The sequence below is a fragment of the Xiphophorus hellerii genome, chromosome 20 (genome assembly GCF_003331165.1).
Source record: "Xiphophorus hellerii strain 12219 chromosome 20, Xiphophorus_hellerii-4.1, whole genome shotgun sequence".
NCBI classification, from domain to species: Eukaryota; Metazoa; Chordata; class Actinopteri; order Cyprinodontiformes; family Poeciliidae; genus Xiphophorus; species Xiphophorus hellerii.
In genome coordinates this window covers 22284-49801 of record NC_045691.1, presented here as the reverse complement: position 1 = coordinate 49801, position 27518 = coordinate 22284, and the positions used below count along the sequence as shown (strand labels likewise).

At 38.1% G+C, this 27518-nt stretch overlaps 1 protein-coding gene and 1 long non-coding RNA gene across 2 annotated transcripts; both read left to right on the top strand.

Annotated features, from left to right (window-relative positions):
- The first annotated feature begins 4984 nt into the window (after positions 1–4984).
- On the top strand, positions 4985–26833 carry hyi (hydroxypyruvate isomerase). The gene is made up of 8 exons (XM_032549918.1): positions 4985–5803; positions 5956–6067; positions 7134–7248; positions 22278–22356; positions 22853–22902; positions 22994–23063; positions 24784–24918; positions 24990–26833. The coding sequence occupies exons 1-8, from the start codon at positions 5605–5607 to the stop codon at positions 25043–25045; spliced, it is 816 nt and encodes a 271-aa protein (XP_032405809.1). The 5' UTR covers positions 4985–5604; the 3' UTR covers positions 25046–26833.
- Positions 19628–21612, top strand: LOC116710732 (uncharacterized). Its single transcript, XR_004337123.1, has 3 exons — positions 19628–21002; positions 21085–21440; positions 21519–21612. It is a non-coding gene; the product is annotated as an uncharacterized LOC116710732 (long non-coding RNA).
- Positions 26834–27518: the final 685 nt, after the last annotated feature.

Genomic DNA, 27518 nt, shown 5'->3' with positions numbered 1-27518 from the left:
ATGAGCAGAGCGGATATTTTTAATCCTATTTGCGCACCAATGCATTTTCATGGTTCCAATACTGGAGTATTGGGCTGCTATATTAATTAGATGAACTGGATAAACAACTTGGAGCACATAGATGTTACATACTGAGCTTACTTTATTATTATAAAATGTTTGGATTCAATATTACAGTCAGTGACCATGGTGAAGTTTTACCAAATCAAAAATTAAAATATTTTATGCATCTGATATTTTGTCTAAATATATATTTTTACTTTGTCTCTACACCCACAAGTCTATGTTTTATTTATGCAACAGAAAGACAACAGTTTCTTTATGTTCCAAATTGGATTATCTATTTTACGCATTTACAACATGAATAATAGCCCGTAATAAAACTAATCTATAGCAAACCAACCAGATGGTCTTCCCCAAGACACAGCTCCTGACGCTGAGGATAAGAAGCCAATGGCTGCCATTTTAGAGAATTTCTCAAGATACTTCCACTGACAGCTGGCAAAAAACAAACAACAGAAAAACATATTTGACTCATAGCACAATGTAAGTGAAATCTAACTTTCCAAAGCACTATTAGCAGCACTGTCTTTAATATTAAACACTATAATTTAAAAATTCATAATACAGTAAATAAATAAATAAACATTTAGATGGTTGAAATTATTTTTTTTAATGCTACCGTAATAACTGTTATTTGAAATGTTTTCACATTTGTTAAAACATTTAAAAACATTTGTTAAATGGTGTGAGACAGATAATATGTGGAAGAAAATTAAGCTCCTTCACCTCCTCCACGAGGTACTATAGCAAACTGAAAAAATTCACTACTTCAAAATCAACCAATCAGAGCCAGGAGGAAGGTCTTAGCTGTTAATCCTTAAACACCATGTGTGTATATGCAGCTCAATGTTATAATGGTGGAGAAACAACTTACCATTATCTGCTGTCATCAGTGGCCATGCTAACTATAGTGGTAGGCTATAGTTAGCACAGATTGTCACAGATTATCTGTTTTATAATTCACTTTTACACATGACATTAACGGACCTGGGGAGACGAGACAACAACAAGCAAAAGGAAGCAAATATCTTGTTACTTGTGACAGCAGTAAAGTGGTTCTTTTGTTCTCAAAAATGAGCAATTGGAAAAAAGTAATTTTTTTAAAGGCTTTATTGAAAAGTATTTACAACAAATGTATCAGGAATATTTTGAGTAAGTAAAACATTTTTCTACAGAACAAAAGCATTACATTTTTTAAAAACACACAACACTGCAACAGGACTTCTTGGAATAAATTCCCATATGGACCTGGAAATCTGTGCTGGATTGTCCAAACACACCAGCTTCGGATGACCGCTCTGTGACCAGAACCCAGAGTCCCACACTGCCAAGACATAAACTGTCTGTATGCTGCCTGTTCTTCACCTTCACCTGGAAATTCAACTACAGTCACTCCAGATGCTCCTGGGCAGATGCAGGACTCCAGGTTCCAGAGTGTAAGCCTCCATGTGTGGTAGGGTTGAAATGCAACAAGGTGGCTGTTGAGGTAACACTTCCTTTCCACTATCCCATTCAAAAATCAGGCCTGAATCTTGTTCCAAACCAACACTTACTGTGTTGGAGCTGTTTATAATGAGCTTCAGCAATTGTTTTTATCTGTCACTAGAAGCACATTCAACATTGAAACCACAAAGACAACAGTTACTGTTCAACTTCACAATCAACCAGAATTTTATTCAAACAATCAACTGCATAAAATCACATCAACAGCTAAACATAATAATCAGAAACCAAAGCCACAAAGAAGAAATTAATTACCTTAGAAAAATACGAAGACGTGCCTTCGGAGACCACTGCATTTCAATCTGGAGAGACTCAGACGGAAAAAACAGCGATTAAAAAGGTTTATTGACATGCATGAATTTAAAGTTCTTTGGCGCTCGGGCCCCGGCTGAGGACATTGAGCTGTGAATTGCAATAAGCTCGGATGAGCATTCCCGATGTAGGTTAGGAATGTCATCCCCCGGGACCCGACACTGGTGGTGGAGGTCGGTGAAGGATGAGAGCCTGAAGAGTGGAGGTGGAGAAGGGGTGGAGGAGGGTTGAGCGCAGCTGGAAAGCGGAAGATGCCATGGATGGAGGTCCTTATCAACTGGGCCTTGGTCGGTGATTGGACGTGATGTGGCTTGGTCCAGCGTTGATAGGTCAGCGGCGATGAGCGGAACGCGCCGATTGGATGATGCAGGTGGGGCTAAAGAGTCTTCCAGTTTGAATTTGCACCTAGGCTTCATGTGGCAGTTAAGACAGTTCCACCCCAGTGATCTGACTAGATTTTTTAACTCAATTACTTTTATATCAAGGCGTGTTTCTACTGTTTTATGCATTCTAACGTATAGCTTAGAGGTGGACTCAAACAACCTGTAATGTTACTGTTTGCACGCCAGAGACCATGCAGGTGTTACAGGTGCCCAGGGATGAATTCAGTGCTCTCTAAGCTATGCTATAAGCTATAGATGAAATTTTCATTTCATACAGAAACATTTCACTCAAGAAAGCGAGACCAAAGTTTATCAGCTTTCCGTGTTTTTCATCCCCTCAAACTGCCTTAAACTGGTTCCTGAACTAAAAAGAGCTCTCCTGACTTCTCTGACCCAGCAGATTTTGATTATAAAAATTAGCACACATTTCATATAATATCCTCAAACTCTGATAAAACAGACATGAGCAGTTTCAATACCAAAACATCTTTTACACTCAATGTTTTCTAATTAGTTTTCAACTCCTTTGGTTATAATGAACTAAAACATTTTCAATTTAATATATGATTTATACACTCTTAAGAATGTGATCTAATATAAAAAACTACTGATTAGACAAATTTTAATCAAATCGTGCTCATTATATTTTTAAAAAATGTTCTACAGATTTTTCACCGTCACCTCTGTACAACATCACATTCGTCGCTGCAAAAACATTTGGAGATCCACCATCAATGCCCTCAGTAACACATCTGCCCAGAATAAGCGCCTCGCTGACCAGAAACGGGTTCCGGCTCCCACCTACACTCCCGGTCAGAAGGTTTGGTTGTCCTCTTGTGATATTCCTTTAAAAGCTATGTCTAAGAAACTATCCCCCAGGTTTATTGGTCCGTTTGAAGTTGAAACCATCATCAGTCCTTCTGCAGTGCAAACAATACCATCCTTAGTCAGAGGTCAGGAGATATTAGTTTTAAATAAAGATAAGGCAGATTCATAGACGGCAGATGATTCAAAAACTTGGAAATCATAAAAATACATTGGAAAAATGTCAAAGATATATGTCAACATTAGATATGAATATAACCATGAAAGAACTTAAAACAGTATTGAAAGGGACAGGATATTCAGCTCCAGGGGAGGATCAATTATGCTATGCTATGTTTTGACAGATTCCGGACGTAACATTGAAATTAATATTAAAATTGTTTAATAAAATATGGAAAGAAGGTTTAATACCAAATAGCTGGAAAAGGGCAACAATACTACCGTTTAATAAATCAGGGAAAGATCCTATCAGTCCAAATAATTATAGACCAATAGCTTTAACTTCTCATTTAAGTAAATGGATAGAGAAAATAATGGTCTACAGATTAGGATTTGTTCTTGAGCATAAGAAATTAATTAATGGATATTAGTGTGGCTTTAGAACAGGGAGATAAACAGTGGATGCTCTAACTAGAGTATAAAGAAAGCTTTAAAAATGAAGGAAATAATGATTGTAGTATTTTTTGATATAGAAAAGGCATATGATTCATTATGGAGAGAAGGGCTACTTATAAAAATTAATCAGATGGGAATAGGTGGGAAGATGTATAATTGGATAGCATTTTTTTTCCTGGATAGAAAAATAAGAGTGAAGATTGGGAATGATTATTCAAAAGAATTTAATGTGGAAAATGGAATAACTCAAGGTAGTGCAATTAGCCCAATTTTATTTAATATCATGATTAATGATATTTTTGCTGATACTGATAAATGTATAAAATCTGCACTATATGCAGATGATAGGGCCATATGGATGAGGGGAAAGAATATAAAATGTGGTAGGAACCAATATCCAATATTCTTAAAGGAATATTGGGAAATGAAGGAAACATAATGGATATTTACAGATTAAGGAAAGCATTATTTATTTATCTTCAGAATACAAAATTAAAAAATAGAATTTGATAGATGTAAAGTAATGTTGCTACACACTCTTGTAGAGTAGGTCGCCACCTACTCTACAAGAGTGTGTAGCAACATTTACTTTATGCACCTTAAAGTTGCTTGCGATTCGCCATATGGTAATTAATGCTATGGTAATTAATCATCTCTGCCAGCTGTGAGTGAGACACACTCACAGCTGGCAGAATTCGCAAGAATTCACTGCGCTGCATTTGATAAAGACTGCCATACAAGGTATTATTGCGCAAAAAAGAGTTTGTGGTGATCTGTATTTGTAGATCTCGTGTTTAATTTATTTCAATAAAAACTTGTTTCCCCTGTCTGATACTGTTTAATTCTTACAAACGCCTTTAAAATATGTTTTAAAAAGGTAAGATGTTCTAATAAAAGAATTAGTGCATACAACTGCGATAGCTTTTCATTTTAAACGGATAGGATATTCTGATGAAGGAGTTGTTACAGATCCAGCCTTTGGTCAGGCAGTAAACAAGTTGCTCTCTACTGGGCAGTAGAGAGCAACGTGTATGTCCTGGGGGGGAGAAGAAGAGTGAGGGAAGTGTCCCGTTGTTGTTGAGAGCGGGGTGTGTTGTTTTTAGGGAAGCCGGCTGTCTAGTATGTTGTACTTGTTCATCCTGCCAAAAGAGGAATAAAGTTCTTAACGCGTTCATCTGCCTCCTCCCTGCTTTTGCCCACCAGGGGAGCACAACTGATAAGAGCTTGTTAACCAGCCGAACGAGCCGAAATAAACAACTATTCTAGACTTACTAAAGGTAACAAAGTGATATTTTTGTGGTTTCGTTGTGTATATAAATTGTTCTACTGCTATGCATAACGCCTAGGCTTCCACTTCAGTCCAGTGACTCAAAGAATGTTATTCGATGATAATATTTAACATAAACACAACCCGGTATTTTTGTAAACATGACGGTAGTAGTTTTAGACGCGTAGCACCGACAGATAAAGATATCTACAGTATACGTGCTACGGTAGGAAAATCTGACGAAGAAGCACAGATAGTCAGAACCGGTATTCAAATACGAGCCGGTATTCAATACAACGCAAGGCAAAGAACACAAAATATCTCTCTCATACAATCTAGCGCGTTCACAACCAAAAGACACAGCAACTGTATCGGTCACGTGGTTTACCGTAAAGTGATACGCGCACCGAAACGGGGTTTGTTTCGTTTGCTCGGCGCAGGTGCCGATGTTTCTGTGTCGTCTGGCCCATCACTACTAAAAACTTTGAACCCTTTAGCGAAAATGCCTATCACATTATAGCGGTAAGGTTAACGTAGGACTCTGACGTTAACCTTATCATCAGATAAGGCGTATGTATGTGGTAGAGTAGTCTGGCTGCCTGACCACAGGGTCATTGGCTCAAGCTGGTTAACAACATGACTGCGTTAAAGTTTTGTGCGAATATTTCCTGGCTGTTTACTGAGCATACAGACTTCAGCAAGAGAATCTATGCGGCTGCTTCTGTCGGGTTTCAAGCCGTGGAAGCAGCTTGGCTTTACGATTCGGACCTGTCAGAGCTCCAGAAAGCCAAGGAGGCAACTAGAGTGGAAGTCGTCCTTATCAACACGCCACCAGGTACTGCACAGGCCTGGCTAAAGCACCGAGATAAATGGCAGAGGCACTGCTGATGTTATGTTTATTTGATTTTTCTTTTATGACAAGTGCTTTAAGACAACATTTATTGTGATCGGCAGCGCTATATAAACTTGGTTGTGTTTGTGTTGCAGGGGATATCAAGGCAGGTGATCTTGGTTTGGGAGCAGTTCCAGGGAGAGAGCTGGAGTTTAGAGAAGGGTTGGATCTTACTCTGAAGTATGCAAAAGCTTTGAACTGCAAGAGGTCAGAGAACACTCTTCCTGAAAACTTTTGTGCTTTTGAGACACTTCCCATAGGAAGCAACTGACATACAAGTATTTGATCCTACCAGGCTAGAAAGTTGTCAAATTTATTTCTCAACACGTAACCATTGTATACGCTCATTATTTCAGAAAATTGTGTCACTCCATAAGTGGCATCTCATTGGAACACGTTTGATGATAACTTTGACTGGAAAAGGATTTGGACTTCAATTTTTACTCATTAAATATGATATATCATTTCAAATTATTCACACATTCTACTTGTCCAAAATCTTTTTACAAAGTTTTAACAAAAGTATAAATATACATTGCTCTTTTCATGTAGGTAACCTGGAAGACTTTTTTTTTTATTTTGGTCTTGCCCCTTCTCTACTTTAATTTTGGAAAAAATGTTTGCATTTTGATTTCTACTTTTATTGAACCAGATCTTTCCCTTTGCTTTGAAAATACATCACTTGGCTTCATTAACTACCCAGATAAAAAAGCAATTTTAGGTCACTAATCTTAGATCTTATCCTATACTTAGCCAAATGGGATATTTACGAATGCTGTTAAACTAATCAAAAACCTCTTGTCTCCATTTTTGAAAATGAGGTCACACGATATATTAAAACCATTAGAAATTACACCAATATAAAGTCCATTAAAATTTGTACCTTATGTGCTCTCTTAATGTATTTTAAGGTATTGTCTCAATGTGTGTAACCCTCTGGTAGCTGTCATTACACTGGATTTGGTTGTACTCTTTTTGCATTATTTCTCAATAATTATTTTACAAAATCAGTGTAACCTCCTCCACAAAATGTAAACAAAGGTAGTGTGTCATCAGGTCTTAAGACGTTGTAGGATTTCTCTTTGCACATGTGTCAAACATCAGGTTTTCCACATGTGATATACCGTAATCTTCTCTAATGGCCATCTGTTTTCTTCCTGTTTTTTAGATTATATAAATGAAAAAAGAAATATTATTTAACCCAGTGGGGCTGAGCAGTATTTTACAAGTTTCCTGGTTTATTGCACTGAAGAAAACTCTGATCTCTTGACAGAATTCACCTAATGGCAGGAAGGATTCCAGTGGATGCTCACAGAGCAGCAGTTGCAAGAGAAATGGAGGATGTCTTTGTGCAGAACCTAAACTATGCAGCTGATGTCTTGGCCAAGGTCAGGTTATTTTGTTTGGTATCAAGGTGGGGTGATGGCTGGGAAAGAAAACAAAAGAAAACAAAAAATAACAAAACAAACTATATACTGTATATATATAGTTAGGCCTGTCGCAATAAACGATAAATCAATTAATCGTACGATAAATTAAAACTATCGACGTCATTTCAATTATCGGCATTATCGTCTCTTCCCTCCTTTTTCTCTTTCTGTTAATGACACCGAATGAAAAAAGGCTCAACTCCGGTGCTCTCCACTGACTCCTCCCTTCCTCATTTCCTTAGTGTAAAGCCCAGCGCACACTACACGATCTTCGAGCTGTCGGCCCATTTTCAAAACCTGACAGACCACACATTAGCCGACAGAAATCCTAGGTATAACGGTTCGATCGGGTTCGGTCCTGCCGTGTGGTGTCCAACAATGGGAACAAAATAATGGCTAAAAGTCCAGTGAACTAATTTTAAAACCAGGTATTAATCAATGCATTACTACAGTCTACCTGCAATGCATGTGGCTAGTGTCAGCGTAAAGTCCTAACTGAATGAAAATCATTATAACCTATTTACGTCACGTTAACGAAGAACAGCTGAAAAGTTACCGGGTTTATCAACTGCGGTAGCAATTTCGCTTCAACTCCTCCTCTTGTCATTTCTATATTCTTTGCATGTTGAATAAACATTAATGTTGTTTCCACATATCATCTTCAATGTCCACTGGACTTCGGGTTGCGCCGTGTCAGCTATTTGGGATTCCCCAACGTAATTTCCCCTCAGAAAACGTGGAGGAGAATCCATGCTTTCTGATTGGCTACCTGTCACATTCAACAGGTGTAGTTAAAGCTCCCAGTGGGGAAAACCCCTGATTTGGATCGGAGCGGCAACGACGATCTACCATAACACACCACACAATCTTACAAAGACCAACGTTTTAAGATTATTGTAAGGGGAAAAATAGGAGCAAAAAATCGTGTAGTGTGAACTATTGCATCAGGTAGTCGATGTGCCCATCTTCTCTATTTAAATCTAATTATTACTGAAGGGCAACATAGTATACAGACTTCATAATCTGCACTCTTTTGGTTGAATGCAGTATTTATTTCCAATTTGGCTTTATGTTGTTTAGTTTTTATCAAGTACATTTTTTGTTAATGGAGACTGAGAATCCATTTTGTTTTTGGTTGTTTTGTTTATTTTGTTTATCAGTTCCAGTGTTAAATATTCTTTTGAAAATAAAGTGTATCTATCTTTGGCAGGAAATCGCATGCATTATTACGTCATTTCCATTACATCAGTGTAAAAGGGTCTTCAAACAATATTATCGTTTATCGCAATAATTTTTTGAGACAATTAATCGCTCAGCAAAATTTGCTATCGTGACAGGCCTATATATAGTTCTCCAACCTCCAACCTCCCATTCATCAGCAAAGTTATTGAAAAAGCTGTGTGTAAACAATTAACTAGCTTCCTAACAATAACCAACCGCTTTGACTCCTTCCAGTCTGGTTTTCGTGCTCACCACAGCACAGAGACCGCCCTCGTAAAAGTATTCAATGACATCCATATAAATACAGACTGTGGGAGAACCACAGTGCTGGTTCTGTTGGACCTCAGTGCAGCTTTTGACACTGTTGACCATGACATTTTACTGAATCGACTGGAGAGTTGGGTCAGACTCTCCGGTCCAGTGCTTAACTGGTTTGAATCCTACATAAGGAAAAGGGATTTCTTTCTTTCAATTGGAAACTTCTCATCAAAGAGGTCAAAGGTCACATGTGGGGTACCCCAAGGTTCAATCCTAGGACCCCTCTTATTCAATATTTATATGATCCCACTAGCTGAGGAAATAATATTAACAGGAAAACAGGAAATAATATTAGCTACCATAACTATGCAGATGACACACAGCTCTACATTACGATGTCACCAGGTGACTCAGAGCCCATCCAATCACTGAGCAGATGCTTAGAACAGATAAATGTGTGGATGTGCCAAAACGTTCTCCAGCTGAACAGAAACAAAACTGAAGTTATTATTTTTGGACCTAAAGAGGAACGATCTAGAACAGGGGTCGGCAACCTTTTCTATTCAAAGAGCCATTTGGGGCCGCCTCCCAATAAAAAGAAAGCACTTGGAGCCACAACCCATTTTGACGTCATATATAGAAAACCTACAGTATATGCTATGTACAAAAATCGATACTATGTTGCGTTTATGAAATCAACGAACTGCTGCAGAGAACACAAAATTTTATTTCTGCATGTAACAAAACGCATTTTACACTTTGTTTTGATGCTCAATTTCAAACAAAATACCCTCTGTCTATTTGGGTCTTTGTATTTAAGAAATAAAAATCGAAACTTACCCAACCCGCACTGAAGGAAAAGTAGAAACAGAATGCAGTCACTTGTCCTCCTCTTATTCAGGAGATAAAAATCAAAACTTATCCAAATATTATCCAGCGGCACTGAACGAACCAAGCAAACCAAAAAATATGCAGTCTGCTTCTGTGTCCCGTAGTACAGTACGGAGCCCCCTAGGGGATATGGGGAATTTTTTTCTTTTGCGTTCCCTCGCAAAACTTTTGCGTTCCCTCGCAAAACTTTTGCGTTACCTCGCAATACTGTACTGGTCAGTTATGCAGCATAATTGAATACTGTAAGCCTTTCTTACGGTGGGCGCCGTACTTTCTGCTTTAATATAAGGTTATGTGAGGTTTTTCCATAAATGTTAGTATCTTTTTGTGAAATATCTGAAGTTTTATAACTTTCTTTAGAATAGAAAGGCACCACAAACCTACGATATAAACAGAAGCCTTCCGCAAGTAGGAAAGAAATAAAAATACATCCTAATTTGGACTATTTCTGAGTTATTATCGCGGGTAATAAGTCATCTGACAGTTTTGATTGTGTCTCTGTTGTGTTCGTAGTCTGAATGGTTTAAAGAGCTGCTTTCAGTGCCGCTCCATCTTAGCCTTAACAGACATAAACATGCAGTAAAAAAATAAATCGATTTTCAATCAGGGTTTTGCACCAAACAGTTTTTACTATTAACAAGTTTTTATTATTAAAAACACGACAAACTAATGATGGTAAAGGACCGCACTGGGTTAACTCGGGGAATCTCATCTGTCCGTGTATCAATCAACTCCAAACCATTTATTTGTTCTGTCACAATTATCGATTTATTCCATTTTGATGATCATGCTCCAAACTTTGCAAGGACTGACCGCCCCGCTCACCGCTTCCTAATACACACAAAGCCAGTATCCTTCCCATTCATACCTGGTGACGTCACTCCCACGTCGACACACCTAAGTGTTAAAGTAGCCTACTCCTGTCATATCAATAATTACTTATTTCATTCATATAGCTCTTACAGAGCCTCAGTGAAAACTTGTTTATCATTATTAACTGTTTGGAACTCAAAAGTTTTGCGAGGGAACGCAAAAGAAAAAAAACTCCCCATGTCCCCTAGGGGGCTCCGTACGCTTCAGCCTTTCGCATCAGCTCCGAAACAGCCTTTTTTCTCTCCTCTCCCTCGGGATATTTTTTAGCAAAGACAGAGTGTTTGCTCTTGAAATGTCTTTCAACATTTGACTTCTTGTTGTTTGCCAGTCTTTCGCCACATATTAAGCAGACTGGTGAACCAGTTTCATCAGCGGTGAAAGCAAAATGATCTGTCCACGTAGCATTAAATGTTCTGCCATCTTCAGAATGTTTCCTTTTCTTGGATTTATTCATGATGTATCTTCCAGGCAAGGATCAAAAAGTCAATAAATCAGTGCGCTAAAAAAATGCGGTCTGCCAGACATGTGGGGTTCGCCAGGAATGCCTGTCGCACATCGGCGGACATGACGTATATTTTGGGTGCTAAAAATGTTCAAAACTTTTGTTTTAATGTTACAAGTTTACCATAATCTTCAGATTTAGAAATTTATTTTAAAATGATTTTAATTTATAATTTTTTAATGATTTAATTTTAATAAAATATTCTATTTCCCAAAGTCACTGGGAGCCACAACAGAAGGATGAAAGAGCCACACGTGGCTCCGGAGCCATTGGTTGCCGACCCCTGATCTAGAGTCAATGCACAGCTTCAGTTATTACAACTGAAAACCAGCGATCAGGCCCGAAACCTGGGAGTAGTGATGGACTCTGACCTGAACCTTGTTAAGGAAGGAAAGTTATTAGGTTAGCTTAATTTTGGAAAAAGCATGGCTCTCCTCTCCTCCTGTTAGCCGGGTCGCGAGCGGATGACATCACGCTGGCAAGGAGACGGCAAGGCACGATGACGTCACAGAAATACAGAGTTTAATCTCATACAAAGCAATCGACAACAAAGCTGCAGAGATACAGAGATATGCATTTTCTCATGAAAATAAAAACACACAAGGGAAGACAGACGAACACAAAACACATAAGACAGACAAAGGCGCCCTCGTGGAGAAAAGATGAAAAAAACTCTCTCAGACTCTCCGGTGCTGACCTGAAATTTTAACCAAAGAGGCGTTTCCCTATTTAATATATGCAAAAAAGGCGTTCTGTTGTTTTGACCAATCAGAGACCTGTTTCGGCCCCCCAGAAAGTTGGGACTTCCTGATTTATAGCAAAGGTGTCTGTTTTTTATCTAAGCAAAGGCGGATCACTTCGTGCCCATCTCCATCCGACCCGGGCCGAGAGACGCCAAGAAGTCTCTGACCCCTTTCGGGCTGTAAATTTTATTGCTGTGTCTGTCAAAAGGGGGAGGAAAAAAGGGCCCTGCCTGCCTGTCTGCCATTCCCAGTTCCCACATGCTCCACAGAAAACCGTTCCAAATAAAAGTGTTGGCTATACCTTTACACGTGTCGTAAGATTAAGTATATTTTTAGCATTAAATAATCATTTTCCTTAGCAATCCCCCTTTTGAGGTCTTTTTCAAAAGACCTCAATAAAAATTGAGTAAGCCTTCTAATACAGAAGCAAAACTATGTATGAAAAAACGAAAAAAAACAAAAAATAAAAAGACAAAAGAGTGACGTACCCTAATTACATACAATCCCCCTTTGAAACAAAACCCAAGGTGTAGAAAGACTTATCCTTAAAAGTGTAAAATCATAAAACAAAATTATCACAATACAACCAAAAACACAGGACAAACAAAAACCCAAAGTATTAAATGCAAAAATAAAACATAAAACAGGGACATACATAAAAAATTAGGAAAAAATGCTCTGCAACTTCAAAGACAACATTCACCACAAAAGTACAACCTGTCAAAAATGAGAAACACACAAAATTGCAATCTGTTGCTCGTCTTTTTCTGTTTTTTTTTTTTTTTTTTTAAATGTCCATCGACAGTCTCTTAAAAAATATGAAGTCTTCGTCAGGAAATGTTCAAAAAATGCGCGCAAAAAACGAAACGAAAGTCCTTTTCAGAGTTCACAACGAACGAAAAACACGCAATAAAAATTAACGTCGATCCTCTTGCAGCCTGAACTCCTCGGTTGGAAACCTCAGGTTTCCACCTGAGCGTCCGTTGCTCACTGAAAATGGGATTATTATGTCAATATTTCAAGGAGAGATTTCAAGGAGAAAATGAAATCTCCTCGTGTGGAAAGTAAACCTTAGGAAACGACCTGTCACAGGTCATTAAACAGACATTTTGTGGTCAACATGAATTTCATTAGCCTCAGAAACACAATTACAACATTCTTTAATATCACCTTCATTACCGTCAGCATAATCAAACGATGGTTTCACCTAAAAATAAATTTGTTTTGTTATCTTCCATCCAGGGAAATTATTTTAATCCTTTTATCAAAGAACGCAGATTGTGAAGGAGATCACATCCACAGGGCACCAGGAAACCAAACTGAAACGACAAAACAGAGATCAGATTTGTCCAAGGGGATCATTCATTTGTGCAATCATCACAAACATCTTCAAGTCACTGTGTGTTCGAGTGAATCCTCCAATGCTCGTGGCTCTGTGGCTGCTATCTTCGAAATAAGTGTGAAGCCGCTTCTCCAAGCAGCCCCACCCCGCCTCGCATGACAACAGCTTGTTTTTACAGAGTCCAGGGTCCTACCCTGAGCTCGGAACTCCAGGGCAATCCGTGTGCAAGAACCATGAGCAACTCATCCTGTGAAACCTTATCTCCTACTTTGTCCAGTTCTGTTCATCAAATGGTGGATGTGATCCCTTCAATTTACGTGTCTATTATAATATACTATAGCTCCTAACCGATGGAAAACAGCAAAACCTTGTAATCACCCGCTTCAAAAGACATGTTTCCAAAGTAACGTTTTGCCAGAATATTAAACATATGCAGATCTTCCTCTTAAACCAATCTTGTAAAACTAGGATTAAACAAACGAAACAAAACAAACACAAAAACTTAAAAATGTAGTTGTAAAGCTTACATTTACCACCAAAATTAATAACAATGTGAATTAAACAGTCCAGTTCAAATTACTTTTATAGAACAAACTAGATCTTACTGGTTGTTTTGTCTAAATCATTTTACATGCGTTCCTTAAACAAAATTCAAAAGAGTTAGACCTGGAGAAATTATAACGTCAATGTATGACTTAACAAATCCAAACATTTTCAAAATCTACCAATTTTTTCCAGGTCTTTTACTTGTCGTCGAATTTAAAATGTTATTCAAAATCGTTTTAAATGGATGTAAATCAAAAAATCAAAATCAAGTTTAGAAAAATCATTATAATCCCGCCTGTGTACTTTTACTGATTAGTGATAACTTTAATCAAGAACAGATTCTTCAAAACATTTCTTAAAACATTCATGCTGCATTAAATTAATGCTCTGAAAATGGCTGACACAATAATATTTTTAATTCCTATAATTATTTTCCCAAGTTAATTAACCAAAATATGCTTCATTATCACTATAAATTTATCTATTTTCCCAAAATATGTTAGCCCATTATCAGAACATCCTTTAATGGAGAACAACTCAAATCCATTCAAAATAAGCACTTATCAGACATATTCTTCAAAAGTTTTGTTTAAGTAATATAAGTGTTTCAGTAATCTAATTAAGTAATATAAAAATAACCCATAACATATTCTCCCTCTGTATGATACATTACTGGCTAATGTATCATCATTACCTAATATGTTAACTAACGATGTTGATGAAACAGGGTCATTATTTAAGCTGAGAAAATCCACCCAATACTGCCCCGTCCTAACAGGCAAACTGTCAAAACAAACAGAACAAGTTATTATAGCATGCTGTAAACCTTCAAGATTACTATTTTCAAAAAACATTTCACATTACAGTTTTAAAGCTCAGTATACAATTTTACTCTCATGATTATCAAATAATTCGTTGTAGAAACTTCTCAAAAAGTTTCAGCAGTGTTTGACAAAACGTGTTTACCAATTAAAAACTCAGTGAAGGTTATGCATAAACCAGCCAGAGAGACGTTGAAAAAGAAAAAAATAATCCAAAAATAACAAATTGGGCCCATGCTGAAATCAACATAACAAAAAACAACACAAGTAGTAACAGAACGACTCAAGCACAAACTGACCGAACAAGACATGAGGGGAACTTAGATAATGGCTGATCAGACCATTAACACACTAAGGGGTAATTAAACACACAAAACCCTAACGAATACTGGTCAGTATGTCACTAAATCTACAAATGAAAGAAATTAAACTAAAAACTAAATTTCCCCCTCCCTGGGTGAACAAATGGAATGGCCCGCTAAGGAAGCTAGACACCCATATAAGGACACCGATCAGCTGGAGCTCATCAGTGTGACTTTCAGGAACAGGTCCAGAGGAAACTGATAACTCAAAAGAAAGAAAGTAATTCGTTATATTTAACAAAATAGACAAAAAACTGACACAAATAGCCAAATAAAAAGTCAGACTAATGAAAAGAAATGTAAAGATTAAAATCCTAAATTACTCACTACTTAATATATAAAGTAATATGAAAGGAAAACAGAAAATCATTACCAAGAGTGTCTGTGTGTGACAGTCGACTCAGTGTTTTGATGCTAAAAACTTATATTTAACATTTTCCACATTATTCCTTGCTCACAATTTTCATTTTATGTATTTACTTCATCCCGTATTAGAACCCATAATTTTCCAATTTGTTCTCGCTTAATATTAATAATTTAGTCCAGTCTAAGACATAGGGTGTCCTAAAAACTGGAAATTTAACCCCACGGGACAGCACGAAAATACTCTGCAGGGTAATTTCTACTTCTACTTGGCATCCAAGCGAGAAATTCTTGCTTATTGCATCCACTTACAGAGGTGCTGTTTACAATCCCGTTATATTCACATGAGATAAAATACCAAGTGGTATCCCATCTCCAAACACACTCTTTCAGACCAACACGAAGGACAACACAAACAAAAACACACAACACATTACAGAAAACACAAAACACACACATCTGGCCAGGTCGTATAGTCAGTGAAAGTGTCAGTCAGTCATCATTTTATCAAAATTTTACTGTAATTTTATCAAATTTACTGAAGCTTCAGGAATTGTCCAATGGTTTGTTAACAGTTTTCATGATTTCAATTAATTTTTAAACTCAAGTCTTCAGGAACGTATTTAAAAATAGCGTGCACGTTTAAAAAGAGACATCTCAGAATTATGTTAAAATTTAACCACAACCAATAATTTTGTTTTCTGGTACCAGTTTTATGTACTTAACTCCTTATCTAGGATGCTGCGGAAGTAAGGCAGCGTTCGGAGTTTGTCGTGGCGACAGGTCCGGCAACGCACCCTCTTGTGCAGCAACCGGTGTGTAATGAGGACACTGCCGAACCCAGTGGCCATCCTCACCACAATAAAAACACCTATCTCTGCGTCTCCCGCCCCGTGCACCTCTTTCACGGACCCCCGACCATGCGGGGGCTCCTTTTCTACCCCCACGCCACCCTAGAACACCAGGCTGGCAGGTCGGAGCAGCATAGATGTGCGGACCAGATTGCGTCACCGCAACCGGGACCCCAGCCAGAACCGGAATTAATTGAGCAGCATCTGTTAGCATAGTTTGAGCCTCCCTCTGTTTCTGTCTTGCAAGATACAGTTTCTGTCTAGCTGCACCTAATTGAAGCTGTAACATTTGTGTCTTAAAATTTACTTGCTCCTTCTCCGCCTGAGGGGAAGTGGGTGTGGAGAAGCTTAAGCGGTGTGTACTCTGAGCTATGCCTGGGGAAACCGCAGAAGGAGGCAGAGAAACACAAGGTTTTCCACGCTGGTCCTGATCTGCCATAGGAAAACTACCAGCACTGATACGGTCCTCCTGTTTGCGGACCGCATTTTCCAATTCATCGGCCTGTACATTAAGCGAATCCAGACCAAGCTGTTGATCATACATATTAATTAAGTCAGCAATCTGGTCCCGCAGACTAATCCGCGGAGCCAGATTACTTGGACGGTCTATATCTTCATATGTCAACTCAGTGTCCATAATAACTTCACAATAAAACGCAGCAAAAGCAATGCAAATTCACACAAACAGCGCTATTCAAACACAGCTTCTCACTCTGCACAGACACACAGCCAGCCCGAACTCGCGCACGCGCACACACACGGCCACACAGATACACACGCAGATACACATACACACACTCTGGAGACAAACAGTTTCAGACGAACGTACGAGACAGAGGGAAAAAATAATCAAAGTCTACCCTATTTACCCTAACTATTTTCAAAATCTAAAGCCTACCGCAGACTATGTTCCAAAGCGTCCCGTAAACTATTTTAAAAGCGTACCAAACACTACTGACAAAGCTTCCCGCAGCTATTGTAGCTTCCCGCAAACTATTTTAAAATGTACCACACACTCAGCAAATCTACCCCAGGTTATTTTACCGTATTATTCTTAAAATCTACCTCCAAGCTCACCAGAAGCTATACTAAGAATTTACCACAAATTCCATCCGTCGGCCTACCCCAGACCTGTTTAGTTCAGACACAAAATACACCTCAAAGTTTACCACAAACTATAATAAGAATTTACCACAAATTCTATCTGTCGGCCTACCCCAGACCTGTTTAGTTCAGAAACAAAATACACCTCAAAGTTTACCACAAACTATAATAAGAATTTACCACAAATTCTATCTGTCGGCCTACCCCAGGTTATTTTACCGTAACAGTCTACCTCAGACTATTTTAATACACAGTTCCCAAATTTCTTTCATTTCAGAGGTCCAAGAATAAATCCTCAAGGTAAAAGAACAAATGAAGAAAAACCTAGCCTTTTTGACAATAGGGTAGCAAGTCCTATGTCCGGAACCGCCACGATCCTCTTGTTTCCTGTGTATTTTCAATCCAATCACTAATTCACTGGCTATCTCTGCAGCTCCGAAAACTCCACGTGGCTGCATACAGCCACAACAATCCAGCTCGCCCTTTTTCCAGCACACGGCGGTGCAAACAACAAAAGAATAATCAAAAGTATCTCACCTCACCGAGCCGAACCAGGCCAACGCGTGACAGAGCCGCCCGCTCAAAATCCGCAACCGAACGAGCCCCCAAATTGTTAAGGAAGGAAAGTTATTAGGTTAGCTTAATTTTGGAAAAAGCATGGCTCTCCTCTCCTCCTGTTAGCCGGGTCGCGAGCGGATGACATCACGCTGGCAAGGAGACGGCAAGGCACGATGACGTCACAGAAATACAGAGTTTAATCTCATACAAAGCAATCGACAACAAAGCTGCAGAGATACAGAGATATGCATTTTCTCATGAAAATAAAAACACACAAGGGAAGACAGACGAACACAAAACACATAAGACAGACAAAGGCGCCCTCGTGGAGAAAAGATGAAAAAAACTCTCTCAGACTCTCCGGTGCTGACCTGAAATTTTAACCAAAGAGGCGTTTCCCTATTTAATATATGCAAAAAAGGCGTTCTGTTGTTTTGACCAATCAGAGACCTGTTTCGGCCCCCCAGAAAGTTGGGACTTCCTGATTTATAGCAAAGGTGTCTGTTTTTTATCTAAGCAAAGGCGGATCACTTCGTGCCCATCTCCATCCGACCCGGGCCGAGAGGCGCCAAGAAGTCTCTGACCCCTTTCGGGCTGTAAATTTTATTGCTGTGTCTGTCAAAAGGGGGAGGAAAAAAGGGCCCTGCCTGCCTGTCTGCCATTCCCAGTTCCCACATGCTCCACAGAAAACCGTTCCAAATAAAAGTGTTGGCTATACCTTTACACGTGTCGTAAGATTAAGTATATTTTTAGCATTAAATAATCATTTTCCTTAGCAACCTCCAGAGCCACATAAAGACAGTTACAAAGTCGGCCTTCTATCACCTGAAGAACATTTCAAGGATTAAAGGACTAATGTCTCAGCCAGATCTAGAGAAACTCATCCATGCGTTCATCTTCAGTCGTATTGATTATTGCAACAGCGTCTTCACAGGTCTGTCCAACAAATCAATTAAACAGCTGCAGCTGATCCAGAATGCTGCTGCTCGCGTTCTCACTAAAACCAGGAAGATAGAGCACATAACACCAGTTTTAAAGTCGCTACACTGGCTCCCTGTAGCTCAAAGAATAGACTTTAAAATACTGTTGTTAGTTTACAAATCACTGAACGGCTTAGCACCACAATACATTAAAGATCTGCTGTTGTTGTATCAACCTTCCAGACCTCTCAGGTCTTCCAGTTCTGGTCTGCTCTGCATCCCCAGAACCAGAACCAAACGAGGAGAAGCAGCTTTCAGCATCTATGCACCACAAATTTGGAACAAACTTCCAGAAAACTGTAAAACAGCTGAAACACTGACTTCTTTTAAATCTCGACTAAAAACCCACCTGTTTAGAATTGTATTTGAAATGTAATCAATTACAAATTTATTGATGGAACTTGACTTAATGCTGTGTTTTGATTGTTGATTCTATCTTGCATTGTGTTTCTGTGTTTGTAATGATGTAAAGCACTTTGAAATGCCTTGCTGCTGAAATGTGCTATACAAATAAAATTTGATTAATATATATATATATATATATACAGTAGTACAGACCAAAAGTTTGGACACACCTTTTAATTCAATGAGTTTCCTTTATTTTCAAGACTACTGACATTGTAGATTCACACTGAAGGCATCAAAACTATGAATAACACATGTGGAAATATGCACTAAACAAAAAAGTGTAAAACTGAAAATACCCCTCATATTCTAGTTTCTTCAAAGTAGCAACCTTTTGCTGTGATTACTGCTTTGCACACACTCTGCATTTCCTTGATGAGCTTCAAGAGGTAGCCACCTGAAATGGTTTTCACTTCATAGGTGTGCCCTGTCAGGTTAATAAGTGGGATTTATTGCCTTATAAATAGTCATGAAAATAAAGAAAACCCATTTTAATTAGAAGGTGTGTCCAAACTTTTGGTCTGTACTATATATATATATATATATATATATATATATATATATATATTTCTCCGTGACACAAACCACTGGCTGAGGCCCCAACAACTTACAATAAATGAAATTAAATGGCTCCACTTAAATTACGGTCACTTCACCTGCTGAGGTCTGAATGCACAGCCTCACAAATTTCTCCTGGTCACATCTACAGAGAAATCTGCGCTGGTTCATCTGTCAGTTGGATCTGTCTGATCCAAACCGATCAATTGAAGTCTGAGTTTTTTATTGTGCACGTGGTCCAGTGTGTGTTTTTTCCAGGATTTTTTTCGTGTGGTTTTGCTTCCCCGGAACGGACAGATGTTACGTCTGCTGCGCTCATCCTGAGCGCTGCTCTCCTTTTGGGCATAATGTCTTCTTTACCCATAGGGTAATGTTGAAAACTCAGGGTGAGTTTGCGTCCGCATTGGCTGTGCAGCGGACTGCGCATTTAACTTCAGCACCTTTTATTTATTTCCTAAAGATAAACTGCCGGCTCCTCTGTTTAGACTATAAATGGATTAACACAACATCTTTTTAGTTTTCTCTGTTCTGTTTGTAATGGAGAGTGAAATTAAACGCACCTCGGGCTGAAACGATTTCTCGAGTGATACCTCGATTATTAAAATTCCTTGAGGAAAATTTATCTGCCTCGAAGCTTCCTTAAATTATGTTTTACTATTTAATGCGCTGTGTTCCGGCCAGGTTATTACTTGCGTTGCGCAGAGCTCTAACTTCCATGTAAGTTGTTGACGAAACCTAAGTGTTAGCAGTATAACGCCCAGTTTTCAAATTTGGCCTGGGAGGATTTTATTGATTCATGATAATGTCTGGGTCTTTGTCGTTTTTCGGGGAACCAATGAGCATCCTTAAAATGAGTGGCGCGATGCCTGGAGTACGGCAGATTTCCTCCTCCCGGAGCTGCTGCATGATGGCCAGTGTTCAGAGCGAACGCTGGGGAAGAGGGGTGCAAGTGTATTTATACAGGTGAGCGGATAGACTGAACACTGCAGGCTACTGCGCATTAGATAATTAACGTAAGCGTAGCTTTACGGACGAACCGGAAAGTTTATTTCATATCATCCCGGTCTGAACAAATGTGTTTTGGAGCTTATCGTGGCGGAACGTAGCTGCTAGATGTGTTTCTGTTGTGAACCGGGGTTTTGGTTTCTTTGTGGGATTTTTCTGTTTGCCTGCTGTTTCCCCCTTCGTCCACTAGATGGTGACTAAAGACTGCACACCTTGGAGGGCGTGCCCACTGACTCTGTTGGTGCACCTGTGATTCATCACTCAATCATTCCGGAGTATATGAGGAGCAGGCTGCCAGCACTTCAACGCCTGAGTGTTTGCCAGTTATGGTACTCTGCGCCCCGCCGAACTAGCTCTCTGTGTTTTTCTGAAATTACTTCTAGTAATTTACACTTGTTGCCTCTCTCTCAGGTGTTTCCTTGTGACACCTTGGAAATTCCCCTGTGAGTCCTGAGTCCTGGCTTTCTGGATCTCTCCCCTCATGACGCCATGGATTGTTACACACTGGTTGCCCGAGTCTCTTCTTCGTCTCTGCAGATCTTCAATAAACCGTTCCTGGATTCCCATCTGGCAGTCGGTTCGCTCCTCGTTTCTCCACATTTGAACTTACCTGTCCGCCCTCCACCGCAAGCCTCTCCATTCACCGTTGATCAACTCTCCGTCAAGACCTCACACTAGAATCCGGATCACTTCAAAGTAACTCACAAAGAGACCATACCCTGGAGACCACTGTATACCCCCCTGGCGGAAGGTTTTCTTCACATCAAGTAAGCTCAGTCAATTCCTTCTTGAAGTTCCAATTTCCGACTACCCAAACTCAACATCCTTTTCTCACTGCTCTGTAGTGCACAGACGACCACGGTTGCCAACTCCAAGGACAAGAATCACACAATCTTACTTTTTCATCTTTGTAAAAAATAAACTTAATTTATCTGGTCATCTGTTCTCCTGGTGGTGTTCTGTATGTGTGTAAAGAAACTGGAACCCATCATGATAGTTTCTGTGTGTGACGAACAAAGGTGTCAAATCCCGTCACTAACATGAACACAAAAGCTATAAATGTTTGGGCAAGGTGAGAGTTCATCTATTGAACTGACTGAAGATGAATACATAAACCAAATGCTGGAGTATGGACATTTTTTAGTATTTGTGAGCCTGCCTCTTTATTATTGAATTGAATATAATTTCACATTTTTGTATAACTTTTCTTCAGGTTAACTTGTAAAGTGAGCTATTATTGTTACAGGTTAATTTTCTAAACTACAAAAAAGTTATTGTTAGAGAATCTCAAATGTGAAAAATTGGACTGATGTTTATATGCAATAGTAACACTGCTGTTAGATTTACCAATATTTTATTTTAGCTTTTTTTTGTATCCGAATAATCGGTAATCGATTACTCGATTACTAAAATATTCGTTTACAACAGCTCTAAACGCACCATTTCGAGCAAAGATTTGGAATCAGCCTCTGAACCAGACGCTCCAAAGCGACCGATCCATAACTCTTCAACACGCTGTCAGCTCCCGGTCAGAAAGACTCGTTTAGTTTGTTTTGATGGTTTTTATTGGAGTTCAATAGACATAATCAGAATGTTCCCAACAGGAAGGAATCACTGGATTGATTGAGCCAATCAACACAAGAATTACAGACCCTCGCTACTTTCTGGACTCCCCTCATCAAGGTAAGACTGGCTGCCTCTAAGAACTGCAGAGTCACTGATTCAGGTGGTTGGCAGACTACACTTCCAAAACAACTTTTCATGTCATCTTGAACACAGGTCCTTTGAGTAAAATTGTGAGCATATGGCACATTTAGAGACAGTAGTTTGACATGAAAGCAGAAAAAATATAAATAATGATGGAAAATAAAGAAAATTTGTGCATTCACAAGTGGTGCCATTTCTTCAAAGAAATACAGAAGCAGCCAAATGTTTGCTTTTCTATGTTGTGTGATACTCATTTCATTATGGAAAACACTATAATTTTCCAAGGCACTATAATTTCCACTATTTCCACTATAATTTTAAGGCAGGTGTTTTATTCATTAAAGAGGCTTTTTGTTAATTCAGGAATAAAAGATTAGTTGGAACTTCTTATCTGTTCATGATTTTTATTATATCGTATATTTGTTAGAACTTGGCCTGAAGCCAATTTTTGGTTCTGTTGGATGTTTTGCAGCTGCAGCAATACTGGGGAAGGTTGGCAAGCCCAACATCCAGCTACAGATGGTAGGTACTTTGAAAATGTGTCTCAGCTTAGGGAAAGAATGTAAATCAAAAAAGTTATCTGTTTACTCAGTAGTTGCATCCACTGTTGCAGGACATATTTCACTGGCAAATTATGGATGGAAATCTGACAAAAAACATGCACAAATATTTTCCCATAATAGGTAAGTTGAAATATTAAACTGTGATATGTATGGTGGCACAACATACACAAACAAAGCTTATTCTGGTTCAGTGTTAAAATGTGTACTAGATTTCATTGATTTATGTTGAAATATTGAAGTGCATTCCAGTTCCTAAACTGGAATTCCTAAACCTTGATAAAAAAAAGTGAAATTGAGTTTCTTGTTGGGACTGTCTTGATGACGTTTTCAGAATTAGAACGAGTCTGCACATATTTAAAACAAGCCAAATGTCTAAATACACATTTTATGATCCAATACTCAGTCTGTTTTCTGAAGCATTACCTGACACATTTTAAACTTTTCTAGTATTGGTAGAATGAACAGAACAAGAAATTAAAACTCAAACACAACACAACACTAAGTAAAACAGGGCCTTGCACATTCTTAATGTTTCAAGAATGACTAAAATGGTTACATTCTTAACATCTATGTATGTATGTATAAGAATATAGTTTTCATTTCCCACTGACATCTGAACACGACTCTAGTGTGTAATGTACACTGTAACCAAGTTGAAACTTTGCTTATTATTGGCAACAGTTCTGTTACTGATTCAATTTATTTCCAATAAAAGTACAACTCTGTCTTTTCCATCTACAAACAATAAACTCTCCATGAACTGATGATAATAATAGTATCATGAAGAGACATAATGTACTGTTGTGGGAAATAAAAAGATCTTGTTTGAAGAACTTTTGAAGAAAAACAACCTCAACAGAACAACAACTTCTGAAGAAAAATCATTGCTCTTACACAAATATTTTCAGATAAAAAACCCCCCAAAAAACAAATAGTTTGTTATTAAGCAGCAATGCACCTACTCATTTTTGGTTATGCACTGCAGATACAATGTACTGGATGGTGAAAAATTAAGTCTTCAGCTGTGTCCAAACAGTGTTTTGGTACAGTTTTATAGAAAGTTTTACTACCATCTAATTCTAACCTCATAAGACAAACAGTTTTTCTCAGTCACAATACTTAAGCTATAGGTTACATCAGAACTTCCCTTCAGAGTAAACTGTTATATGGATTACATGACTAATCAATTCGACTGTCTTACACTGAAACAAGGATTTGTCATTCTGAGGCACTGACATGTTCATTGATTTTTTTATATTTTTTTGAGAGATGGACTATGGATTTTGAGAAATTAACTAGATTTTGTTGGTGTGTTGCTGTTTGGTGCATTTCTCAAAAAAATGTTTGGCATTTGCAAAGCAGTAAGTGTCTCAATTTGTGCTGTCTGAGAAAAATTAAATAGACTAGACTGTCTATTCTTTTTGACTTTTATACTCAGCTTTGCCATTTTTATTTTTAAAACTCTCAGATCATCTGCTTGGATTTTCCTGAGTGTGTGACAAGGATGGGCCAGGTTAAGTAGTTTGGAGATGAAGTTAAAAAAGAAACACTGAGATAATTTTGAAGTGGACAGAAAGAATTGTGGAGATGTTGAATAAAGAATGTTGAATTATAAAGTCCAGGGAGGAAGATAATGGAGGAAGTGAAAGAAAACATGCTGAATGCAAGGAGCAGTCGATTCAATTGCTTGCCTGTTCTTTAAAATTTGATTTAAACATAATGTGGAACCAGATATTGTAGTAATAATAATAATTGTATCACAATGTGATTTCACTGAGAATGCATAGTGCATGAGATGCATGGTAGGCAGTGATCTAAAATCAAATGTCTTGTTACTCAGGCCATGTTCAGATTGCACAGGTTCCAGGCAGGAATGAACCTGACAGCGATGGAGAGTTGTGTTACAGATACTTGTTAAACACACTGGAGAAGCTTGGTTATCAAGGATACATTGGCTGTGAATACAAGCCACTTGGTAAGTATTTTTTAAGTGTTGTTGATGTAATTCAAGGATGTCAGCTGGATAATCGTTTCTGTTACCTGCAGACTCCACAGAAAAGAGTCTGGGGTGGATCCAACAATACTGGGCCCAATATTCTTGAACTTTTCTGAAAGTTCAGTGGCCTTTTATTTTTCCTTAAAGCTGTAGTATGTAACTTCAGAAAAAAAAGTTTTTAATATATTTTTTATAGTCTTGTGATGGTGACTGCTAGAGATAGGCACCAGCGCACCTCCCGACCCCACCAGTGATAAGTGTGTATGATAATGGATGGGTAATTATTACTCATTTGTTATACATGAGCTTGATTGACAACGATAAGACTACTAGTGGCTCTGATCGGTTGTTATTGACCAAGAGCTGTGCTTTTCTGCAAATGGGAGTAGCAGCGCTAGGAAATGGTGGAGGTGCTCAATCTTTTCACAGACTATGATCATCAGGTTACCTGTCTCAAACCGTCATGATACTGTAACAGTTTGAACAACAAATAAACATATTTTAGCTAAAGTTACATACTGCAGCTTTTAAGTGTTCTTTATGAAAACCTTCTGGAGCCTTCCAGTGCAGCGGAGGGCCAAACTCCTGCAACATGAGGATCACATTCTACATTCTGCTACAGATCTAGTGAATATATGATCATTTCTATTTTTACTGCATATCAAGATAATACTTGGGTGTTATTTTGACACATTTAGCCCCTTGTAAAAATGTATTTGATCTTCCCTCCTTATTTTGCTAACATGTAATTATTTCTTTTTTAAATAAAAGATTCACACGTATGTGTAAACAATCAATTTGGACAAATTTGGGGATGTAATCAACCTTGGAATGTTTATTTTGTATCTTGGTCATTTTTCTGCCTAAAATCCTGATCTGCTTGATCTGACAAGCAGATTTTAAAAAAGATAAGTGGAAAAAGTGGATAAAGCACAGAAACATCAGCAACTCAATTGGTCAACCAAATGTTGATGCTAATGTTGACGTTACTGATGTAGTAATGATGGCTGAAGAAACCACCATCCTTCAGGTCCATGAACCCTGAGGGACCTGAAGGAAATAATGATTCTGACATTTATGGTGGTTTTTTTTATTCTCTGTCTGTTTTTCTAGTGATCATAAATGGTAAGACAATTCCATGTATAAAATAATTGAAAAGCACATAATTAAAGAATAAAAGTATTGTAACTGAGTAACTCAATAGTACAGGTCAAAAGGCATGTTTTAACATTTTCTCTTACAGAAGGGAGCAACTAGGATTACACATAGTTAAATTAATGAATCTTAATAAATTTTTATTTTACAGAAATATACAGTATTTGTATGTAACCAAACTGTGGCTAAAGTTATGTGATTCCTTATATGTTGGATCAGACATGCTAGTGATTAAATATTTAAAAAGTTTTAATTAAATGAGTTGTGATTTTTGACAATGATTCTGAAGAGAATATGAAGTACATAACCTGTGAAGTATGATGGGGTGTTGAGTAACCTGAGAACGCGTGAGATCATTCCATATTTTAATGCAGAGATTATTGACTAATGATGGCTACATTGAGATAATTCAAACTCATCTGAAAGCCTGGAATTGAAGCCTGTGTTAAACTGATGAACTAATTGTTCTTTTACAGAAGTAGTCAATAACTACTGAAGAATAAGATGATTAAGAATGTGCAATGATTTTCATGTATCTGTAATAATGCTGCATTATTGAGAATTGATGATTGAGAATTAATTATGAACAGATTAGGAAAAGGTTTGACTGGGTAAGCAGAGGCCTCACGGTCTGCATGTTGAATTGTGTCCGAAATGGACAAAAGTTTTCAAACCCAAGAAGTAACTTCTTTGGGCTGTAAAGCTGAAATGGATAATGCATTAAAAGCTGACCATTAAACATCAGTGAATGAAGGGATGTGGCAGAAGGAAAATCCCAGCTGCTGCAAAGAGGCAGAATAAGGGTAGAATGTTGAATTCTGGCAGATATCAAGGCAAGCTCAAGACTTTTACAAGAACCATGCAGCAGAAGAAGAGGACCGCAGCCACGGCTGCAAGGACTTTGCTTTGTGTAAGGCAGGAGGATCAAACTCATTTTCATTTTAGGCCAAATCAAAAGTCTGAATGTTCTTAAAGGGCCAGAAATGCCAGAATGTACTGATAAAACCAATTAAACTGTTAAAATATTAATAATAGTTGTTTGTTTCAGCATTCAATAAGTGTTTCTTAAAATTAAATAATCGCTGATCTGTCCCTCAGGGTTTTGTGATTGTTTTTGTATTTTTTGCAATCAAAATAGCAGATTTTGTGGTACTAATTTAGAAATATTTATAAGGAATTTTGTGCTAATGTATGATGTTAAATGTGACTTTTTGCTATCAATCACAGACTATAACTTGACATCATGTAATCCTGACGCAGCAGTCACTTAAACTCAATGTTTTGACCAATTTTGAGAAAAAATTGCAGCAAAATCAAAAAGAAAATGTGTGAATCTGTTGATTTTGTGTGAAAAACTGGAATCTTATTGATGTAATTTGGAGTCTAGAGGGCCACATTAAAAGCTACGGTGTGCCAGATTTGAG